Genomic DNA, 10,547 nt, shown 5'->3' on the forward strand with positions numbered 1-10,547 from the left:
AATGACCTAATGAAAAATAGTTATCTCTTTGCCATGGTTGTTCCTCGATGTTTGGCACTTTAGAGCCGTAAGAAAAGAATTCAACATGATTCCCAAATTTTTGTATGTTGTAGTCTACGCCATCTGTATGGATTTGGATGATTGACTTCCTAAAATTTTATGGGTCCATAAAAAATGACCTAGCGAAAAATAGTCATCGCTTCACCATGTATGTTCCTTATTTTTTGATATTTTAGAGCTATAAAACAGGAATTCAGCATGATTCCGAGATTTTCGTGTGTTGTAGTCCACACCATATGCATGAATTTAGACAACCGACTCCGAATTACCTAAAATTTTGCGGGACAATCAAAATGACCTAACGAACAATAATCATTGTTTTGCTATGGTCGTTCCTCATTTTCGTATTTTAGGGACATACAACAACAACAATCACCCAGTATAATCTCACTTAGTGGGGTCTGGGGAGGGTAGTGTGTACGCAGACATAGCCCTACCCTAGGGTAGAGAGGTTGTTTCCAAATAGACCTCTGATATCCTTCCCTCCAAGAACTTCCCACCTTGCTCTTGGGGAGACCCGAACTCACAACCTCTTGGTTGGAAGTGGAGGTTGCTTACCATCAGAGTAACCCCTCTTGTCCACGCCAGATTCCCAGATAAAATAAGATTTTGTGTGCTGAAGTCCACGTTATCTTCGTGAATTCGGGCGACCGGCTCCGAATCACCTAAAATTTTGTGGTACCATAAAAACAACCTAATGAAAAATAGTCATCTCTTTGCCATGATCATTCCTCGTCTTTTGACATTTAGGGTCATAAACAGGAAATCAATACGATTCTCAGATTTTCGTGTGCTATATTCCACGCCATCTGCACGAATTGGGGCGACCGACTCCGAATCGCCTAAAATTTTGCGGGACCATAAAAAAGACCTAATAAAAAAGTCATTGCTTCTCCACGACTCCGAATCGCCTAAAAATTTTTGGGACAATAAAAAATGACCTAATGAATAATAGTCATTGCTTCGTCATGACCGTTCCACATTTTTTGGCATTTTTGGGCCATAAAACAAGAATTTAGAATGATTTCCTTATTTTCGTATGTTGTAGTCCACCCATGTGCATGAATTGGGACGATCAGCTCCAAATCTCCTAAAATTATTCGGGACCATAAAAAATGACCTAATGTACAACAGTAATCGCTTCGCCATGACAGTTCCTCATCTTTTGGCAACTTTGGACCATAATACATGAATTTAGCACGATTCTCATATTTTCATGTGCTCTAGTCTACGTCATCTGCATGAATTCAGGCAACCAACTTCGAATTGCCTAAAATTTTGTGGGACCATAAAAGCGACCTAATAAACAATAGTCATCACTTCGTCATGATTGTTCCTAGTTTTTTTTTGGCATTATAGGGACATAAAACAGGAATTAAACACGATTCCCGGATTTTCATGTGCTATAGTCTACGTCATCTGCATGAATTCAGACGATCGACTTGAATCGCCTAAAATTTTGCAGAACAATCAAAAAAGACCTACTGAAAAATAGTCATCGCTTCGCCATGTTCGTTCCAAGTTTTTGGCACTATAGGGCAATAAAACAGAAATGTAGCAAGATTTCCATAGTTTCATGTGCAGTGGTCCACGACATCTGCATGAATTCGGGCAACCGGTTCCGAATTGCCAAAAAATTTGCGGGACCATAAAAATGACCTAATGAATAATAGTCATCGCTTCGCCATGACCGTTCCTCATTTTTTTCACATTTTATGGCCATAAAACAGGAATTCCGTACAATTCCCAAATTTTTGTGTGTTATGGTCCACGCCATCTATATGAATCCGAGCGAGCGGCTCCGAATTGCCTAAAATTTTGCGGACATTCCGTACGATTCCCAAATTTTTGTGTGTTATGGTCCACGCCATCTATATGAATCCGAGCGGGCGGCTCCGAATTGCCTAAAATTTTGCGGACCATCAAAAACGACATAATGAATAATGATCATCTCTTCGCCATGACCATTTCTTATTTTTCAGCACGATTCCCATATTTTTATGTGCTATGGTCCACGCCATCTGCATGAATTCAGGCGACCAGCTCTGAATTGCCTAAAATTTTGCGAGACAATAAAAATGAACTAATGAACAATAATCATCATTTCGTCATGACCGTTCCTCAATTTTTGACATTTTAAGGCCATAAAACAGGAATTCGGCATGATTCCTAAATTTTTATGTGTTATAGTCCGCACCAACTGCATGAATTCGGGCGAGCGACTCTGAATCGCCTAGTATTTTACGGGATCATAAAAAATAAAGTAATGAACAATAGGCATCGCTTCTCCATGGCCGCTCCTCTTTTTTTTTTATTAATCATTTTAGGGCCATAAAATAGGAATTCAGCACGCTTCCCAGATTTTCGTGTGCGATATCTATGCCATCTGCATGTATTCGGGCAACCGAGTCCGAATCGCCTAAAATTTTACGGGACCATAAAAACGACCTAATGAACAATAGGCATCGCTTCGTCATGACCTGATCTCGATTTTTGGCATTTTAGGGCCATAAAATAGGAATTCAACACGATTCCTAGAATTTCGTGTGCTATATAGTCCATGCCATCTGCATGAATTCGATGGCCGCCTTCGAATCGCCTAAAATTTTGCGGGACCAAAAAAACGACCTAATGAATAATAATCATCGCTTCTCCATGACCGTTCCTCGTTTTTTGGTATTGTAGGGCCATAAAATAGGAATTCAGCATGATTTCTAGATTTTCGTGTGCTATAGTCCGCGCCATCTGCATGAATTCGGGCGACTGACTCCGAATCACCTAAAATTTTGAGACCATCAAGAACGATCAAATGAACAAAATTCATCACTTCGCCATGACCGTTCTTTGTTTTTGCGTATTTCAGGGCCATAAAACAGGAATTCGGCACGATTCCCAGATTTTCGTGTGCTATAGTCCACGTCATCTGCATGAATTCTGACGACCAACTCAAAATCGCCTAAAATTTTGCAAGATCATATAAAAACAACCTAATGTACAATATACCACTTCGCCATGACCGTTCCTTATTTTTTGGCATTTTAAGACTATAAAACAGGAATGCATCACGATTCCTAGAAGCGTGCTATAGTCCACGGATTAGAAACTATGAGGTTAGGTATCCTACCAAATATTATCCACATAAACTAAGATGAAAGATACATTGTTCTGATAGTCGTTTCATCATCATCAATCATCGTCTTTTTATATTCTTCTTTGTTACAAGAAGAAATTTCCAGAAATAACTCACTTTATAAGCTCTCACTCAACATATATCCCAACAAAATTAGCAGATAAAATAAGATTTTGAGTGCTGAAGTCTAACGCCATTTGCTTGAATTCGGGCGACCGGCTCTGAATCACCTAAAATTTTGCGGTACCATAAAAATAATCTAATGAAAAATAGTCATCTCTTTGCCATGACCATTCCTCGTCTTTTGACATTTTAGGGTCATAAACAGGAAATCAATACGATTCTCAGAATTTCGTGTGCTATATTCCACGCCATCTGCACGAATTAAGGCGACCTGACTCCGAATCGCCTAAATTTTGCGGGACCATAAAAAAGACCTAATGAAAAAAAGTCATCGCTTCGCCACGACTTCGAATAGTCCTAAAAATTTTCGGGACCATAAAAAATGACCTAATGAATAATCGTCATTGCTTCGTCATGTCCGTTCCACATTTTTTGGCATTTTTGGGCCATAAAACAAGAATTTAGAATGATTCCCTTATTTTCGTATGTTGTAGTCCACTCATGTGCATGAATTGGGACGATCGACTCCAAATCGCCTAAAATTATTAGGGACCATAAAAAATGACCTAATGTACAGTAATAATCGCTTCGCCATGACAATTCCTCATTTTTTTGGCAACTTTGGACCATAAATATGAATTTAGCACTATAGTCCATGTCATCTACATGAATTCAGGAAACTAACTTTGAATTGCCTAAAATTTTGTGGGACTATAAAAAGCAACCTAATAAACAATAGTCATCACTTTGTCATGACTGTTCCTAGTTTTTTGCATTTTAGTGCCATAAAATAAAAATTAAATACGATTCCCGGATTTCCATGTGCTATAGTCCACGTCTTCTGCATGAATTCGGACGACCGGCTTTGAATCGCCTAAAATTTTGCAGGACAATCAAAAAAGACCCACTGAACAATAGTCATCACTTTTTCATGTATGTTCCAAGTTTTTTGGCACTATAGGGCCCTAAAACAAGAATTTAGCAGGATTTCAATATTTTCATGTGTGGTGGTCCACGCTATCTACATGAATTCGGCGACCGGTTTCGAATTGCCAAAAATTTTGTGGGACCATAAAAATGACCTAATGAATAATAGTCATCGCTTCGCCATGATTGTTCCTCATTTTTTCACATTTTATGGTGCATAAAACAGGAATTCCGCACAATTCTCAAATTTTTATGTGCTATGATGGTCCACGCCATCTGCATGAATCCGAGTGACCGGCTCCGAATTGCCTAAAATATTGCGAGGCCATCAAAAACGACGTAATGAATAATGATCATCTCTTCGCTATGACCATTTCTTATTTTTCAGCACGATTCCCAGATTTTTATGTGCTATGGTCCACGCGATCTACATGAATTCGGCCTACCGGCTCCGAAATGCCTAAAATTTTGCTAGACCATAAAAATGAACTAATGAACAATAGTCATAATTTTGCCATGACTGTTCCTCAATTTTTGACATTTTAAGACCATAAAACAGGAATTCAGCTTGATTTCCAAATTTTCATGTGGTATAGTCCACACCAACTGCATGAATTCGGGTGAGCGACTCTGAATCTCCTAGTATTTTGCGGGATAATAAAAAATAAACTAATGAACAATATCATCGCTTCACCATGACCGCTCCTCTTTTTTTAATCATTTTAGGGTCATAAAATAGGAATTCAGCACGCTTCCTAGATTTTCGTGTGCGATGTCTACGCCATCTGCATGTATTCGGGCAACCGAGTCCGAACCGCCTAAAATTTCACGGGATCATAAAAAACGACCTAATGAACAATTTGTCATGACCGTTTCTCGTTTTTTGGCATTTTAGGGCAATAAAATAGGAATTCAACACGATTCCTAGAATTTCGTGTGATATAGTTCCATGCCATCTGCATGAATTCGGTGGCCGCTTTCGAATCGCCTAAAATTTTGCGGGACCAAAAAACGACCTAATGAATAATAGTCATCGCTTCTCCATGGCCGTTCCTCGTTTTTTGGTATTGTAGGGCCATAAAACAGGAATTCAGCATGATTTCTAGATTTTCGTGTGCTATAGTCCGCGCCATCTGCATGAATTCGGGCGACTGGCTCCGAATCACCTAAAATTTTGAGACCATAAAAAACGACCTAATGAACAAAATTCATCGCTTCGCCATGACCGTTCTTTTTTTTTTGGTATTTCAGGGCCATAAAACAGGAATTCGGCACGATTCCCAGATTTTCGTGTGGTATAGTCCACACCATCTGCATGAATTTTGTCGACCAGCTCAGAATCGCATAAAATTTTGCGGGATCATATAAAAAACAACCTGATGTATAATATATCGTTTTGCCATGACCGTTCCTCATTTGATGACATTTTAGGGCCATAAAACAGGAATGCATGCAGCACGATTCCTAAATTTTCGCGTGCTATAGTCTGCGGATTAGAAACTATGAGGTTTAGTATCCTACCAAATATTATTCACATAAACTAAGATGAAAGATACATTGTTCTGATATTCGTTTCATCATCATCAATCATCGTCTTTTTATATTCTTCTTTGACGTTACAAGAAGAAATTTCCAGAAATAACTCTCACTTTATAAGCTCTCACTCAAGATATATCCCAACAAAATTAGCAGAATAGGAAAAGTTGACCTTGCTCAGCTAGACCGATCACTATGCAAAATGCAAGCCGATTCTGATTTACAATCCATTCATCAAAAATCACATTGAAGTGACAAACAAAAAACCCTAGCTGCTAAATTATCTAGAAGAAGAAGAAGGATGATCATAAGTTGAATCCGACGAAGTAGCCCGAAAATCATTTCCACTGTTCTGGGGAGGCTGAGAACCCTGAAAAAACATTCTTGGAAGAAAAGGCAGTTGAGAAGAAGAAGACAACGATGATGAAGAAGATGACGAGTACTGGAATTGGTTTAACAAACTTGAAGGTGGTTGTAACCTTTGAAAATCATCATTCAAGAAAATTTGAGGGTTTATGTTAGTATTATTATAGTAATAATTAGGTTGAGTGTGAATTATAGGATAATTATTAGAAATCCGTTGGAAATGTGCTCGTTGGTAATCCCAGATTACCAACAGCGTTTTGATGCGGGAATAACTTCAATTGTGATTGTTCGTGAGTTGAAGAAGTAGGCAAGAGTTTAACATTTTCTGGGAAGTTGAGTTTAGCTTTGCTGCCTCTAAATTTAAGAGCAGCTTCATCATAAGCTCTAGCAGCATCTTCAGCAGTGTCAAAAGTACCAAGCCAAACCCTAGTAGCTTTATATGGATCTCTAATTTCTGCTGCCCATTTTCCCCATGGCCTTTGTCTAACTCCTCTATATCTTCTTCTTGGTTGATGATTAATATTTCCTTCTCCATATGTGGGAGTAATGTATGTGAATGTTGATTCTGTTGTTGGTGTGTTGCTGGCAATAGTCCTAATATTTGAACTTTCTCCACCTATTAACATAATGCATTCCATGAAAAAAAATATTAGGAGAAAGGAAGTTACAACAACAAAAAAGAAAAATCCAGTGTAATTTCATAAGTAGGTCTCGGCAGGCTATTACGTAGCCTTGCCCCTACTTTATGAAGGTAGAGCGTATGTTTTCGATAGACTCTCGACTCAATCAAGGTACAATCGTCGTAACAGTGTTTAAAAGAGGTGCAGTAGTGAAAAGAGCGAGAAGGAAAGTTATTCGTCATAAAATTAAAAGACTAATCGTACAATCTCGACTAATGGTGTATTTACGTTGGGTTCGTTGTTTGTTGTCTTTATGTTTATTTAGAGATATATTTATGTCCGAAGAAAATATGAAGAACTTTTAGATGAGGATCCAAATGAAACGACACGATCTATATTAAGAATTTATACAGCAAACTCCAGCTAATTTGGAACTGCGCATCTAGGTTGTCATTGCGGTAGTAAAATGCAATGACAACTAAGAGTGATCAGTTCCAAATTAACTATAAGTTGGAGTTTGTTATATACAATGACTTACATACCCAGTGTAATCTAATTTAATATAGTGAAGTTTAGGAAGAATAGTATGTACACAGACGTTACCCCTACCTTGTAGAGGTAGAACGTCTATTTCCAATAGATTTTCGGCTCAAGAAAAACAACCAATTATATAAAGAACAATGAGTTGCAGCAATTTACTTATGGTAGATTTGCATACCTGATGACCTAATATCAGCCAAGAACAGTTGCTCACTTTGCTCTTCTCGTCCTCTTTTCTCTCCAACACCTCCAGAAATTGAATACAAAGAAGGAGAAACCCCAGAATTAGCTGCACCAATATCACATCCTTCACCTTGACTCAATACTTTATCTTCACCTCTCACGACACGCGTCAGTGCAGAAACCATCACAGACATCTCCTCTTCTCTATTAATCCCAGAAAACATCACATTGATATTCCGAGGCTTATAAATGGCTTTGTTTCTAAAATTTGCCACCTTGAGTATACACATGTAACAAAACTTCACTAAATTAAGGGACTTTATAAATAAAAAAAAAAGTTAATCTAGTATATAGCTAGTATACTATACTAACTAAAAAGTCTTAACAGAGTATTCTATAAAATGAGAAGTTTGAATCAAACTTCAAGATTCAAAAAGAGGAAAACAAAATATTAAAAACTTTTGCTTTTCAAGAAAGTTGACAAGATGAACAAACTAATTATACCAACCAGCTAACCCCCTCTTTTTTAGGCTTTCTTGAACCAACCGTTATATATATAGAGACTTAGACTAACCTAAGTTGGGAGTTGAAAATTTACTTAAAACAAAAAAACAAAAAAGTAAAGTCAAACTTTTTTGTAAAATAATAAAGACAAGAATATAGAGTCGGCTAGTCAGCTCATGAGCTTCCTTAATTTGTATTCTTCTCTCCAAGTTGGCGGACCTATGCTAGGAGATAGAGGTCACACATCGGCAATTTTTTTTAAAATATTTGTCTATATATATTAAAAACGATGATATAATTTACTTATAACCGTTAAAATCAAAAGTTTGATGGTGACATCATAGGCGGATATAGGATTTTTATAATATGAGTGCACTATTAAAAAAGGAGGAAAAAAAAAGTATTAAGTGAGATTCGATTCGTAGTCCTTTAGGTAAATAATTCAATATTCAACCAAGTGCACCATTTAGCCTTTTTGGAGCATGAGTGTCAGCAGATAATACTAGACCAATTCTAAAAAATATATACATAAAATACTTAGTTTGATGGAAAAATAATAGGTTCAAGTGCCCCATATATTTACCTATAAATTCGCCCCTGGGTGGCACTAGTTGAACAGTTTGTTCATGTATCTCCGCAAATTCTAGATCCATCTTTGCTTGCGTGTAAGAAGGAGAGATTAATCTTGTTGATGAAAACATTGTTTTTTATTGTTGACTTGTCATTATTTCTTTTGGACAAAATGTGAAGAGAATAAAGGACAGCAGTATTAGTAAGTGTGAAGGGAGATCTATTATATGTGGATAAGAATATTTTAGAGAGAAAAAATTAGAGCCGCTTTAGGAGTTGTTTGTCAGTCGGCGTTGAGTTCTTAGCTAAGCTAGAGGCCGACATAGAAGAATATTCCTTTTTTGCTTCTCATTTTTTAGAAAATTAATAGTACTACTTCATCCCTCTATATGTTAGATATTGTTAATGAATTTATGCACGCTCTTATCATCTAAATGATAATTATATGTAACCTTTCATTAAAAAAGAGATATCAATTCAAAAATAATACAAATTACCTATTATAACAAGGTTAAAAAAATATTACATTATTGTCAGTACACATAGACTTCAATTTTACGAGACAGTATTTAATTAAGTGCGGAGATTTAAATATCAATATTACTTATATATAATAGTGTTAATTATACTAAACACCCATATAATACGATTCAGTTTCGGATACACCCTTTTGTATTTTAAGATCAAACACTGACACCCCCTATATTATAAAAATCATACACTTAATTATACCCCCTATGAGGTATATCCATAACTAAGTATTTTAAAATGTAATTATTAAAAGAAAAACAAAAATTACAAATAAATATTTTATGTATTTATTTTTGTGAAATTTAAAAAAGAGGATAAATATTAACATAATAGTTTTAAAATAGCGTACAAAATTACCATATCAAAATTTTAAAGCTAAATCTTTTTGTCTAAATTCTTGAAATTTATGAAAGTGTATAAACATAAATACGGGTATTTTCATTTTGTGGGTTTAATATAAATAGGACAAATGAAGTGAAAATCTGAAATGCTAACTCACGTCCATTTGAAAATACTCGTATCATGTCACACTTTCAATGAAAACATTATATCATAACTCACTAAACCAATACATACAACATAAACAATATAATTTATATACTAGTATTAATTTGTTGGAGGAGGAAAAAAAAGAAAGATAAATATACGTTTTTAGTATTACAAAAATTATATATATGCTTAAGAATTTTCAAGAATCCCAGCTCAACTCCCAAAATAGAAAGTAGAAAGTTCCTCCAAAGTTATTCTAGTGCACCTTTTGCCTCCATTCCTGGTCAAGATGATTGTCAAAGGTTGACAAAAATGGCATAATTTAAAATCTCTAATTTCAAACTTTGAAATGACATTAGATAAATCAATTAAAATTAGTTAAACTATTTGAAGACCACGACATGTAAATTTTATTCTTAATTTGTCTGAAAAAATGTACTAGTCAAATATAACTTTCTTCAGTAATTAATTTGTTTTTTAAAGAATACTAATGTTGTGATATAAAAATGATTATTTTTTGCATTTATAAAAAGGATTTAATATTTCTTAAGTACTATAGCATAGTACTCGACAATTCTTTGGGTTTTAAGTTTTGTTTAGTTCTTTACAATCTTTTTCTTTTTACTTTAGACTTTAGAATTGAAATTTGTCTGAAAGTAGATATATATATATATATATATATATATATATATATATATATATATATATATATATATGTATATATATATATATATATATATATATACCGTAATACAAGTTCTAAATTGTAACGACACAGCCGGTCGTTTCATGAGTTATAGCCCTATTTCCTTCATTTCTGCTTTCTTCTGTGTTCTTCAACTGTGTTTTATCGTATCGTGTTGGTTGATTAGGGTCCAAAGTGGTTTTAGAGTGGAATGAGGCACTTAGCCTCCTATTAAGAAGTCAATCGGATGTTGACTTATGGGTAACGATCTCGGATGGAAATT

At 35.5% G+C, this 10,547-nt stretch overlaps 1 protein-coding gene across 1 annotated transcript; it reads right to left on the minus strand.

Moving 5' to 3' along the window:
- Positions 1-6,209: 6,209 nt before the first annotated feature.
- On the minus strand, positions 6,210-8,006 carry LOC107795636 (ethylene-responsive transcription factor ABR1). Its single transcript, XM_016618299.2, has 2 exons — positions 7,481-8,006; positions 6,210-6,758 (listed from the first exon to the last, which is right to left on the minus strand). Exons 1-2 carry the CDS (start codon positions 7,773-7,775, stop codon positions 6,346-6,348), a joined length of 708 nt encoding a protein of 235 aa, XP_016473785.2. The 5' UTR covers positions 7,776-8,006; the 3' UTR covers positions 6,210-6,345.
- Between the last annotated feature and the right edge of the window lie 2,541 nt (positions 8,007-10,547).

Source organism: Nicotiana tabacum, chromosome 16, assembly GCF_000715075.1.
Source record: "Nicotiana tabacum cultivar K326 chromosome 16, ASM71507v2, whole genome shotgun sequence".
Taxonomy (NCBI): Eukaryota; Viridiplantae; Streptophyta; class Magnoliopsida; order Solanales; family Solanaceae; genus Nicotiana; species Nicotiana tabacum.

Excerpts from the sequence above, each read along its gene's own strand:
- LOC107795636 (XM_016618299.2), bottom strand. The coding sequence starts at position 7,775 with ATGTGTATACTCAAGGTGGCAAATTTTAGAAACAAAGCCATTTATAAG. Across the intron at positions 6,759-7,480 it reads GGCTGATATTAGGTCATCAG|GTGGAGAAAGTTCAAATATT; the intron begins GTATGCAAATCT and ends TTATGTTAATAG.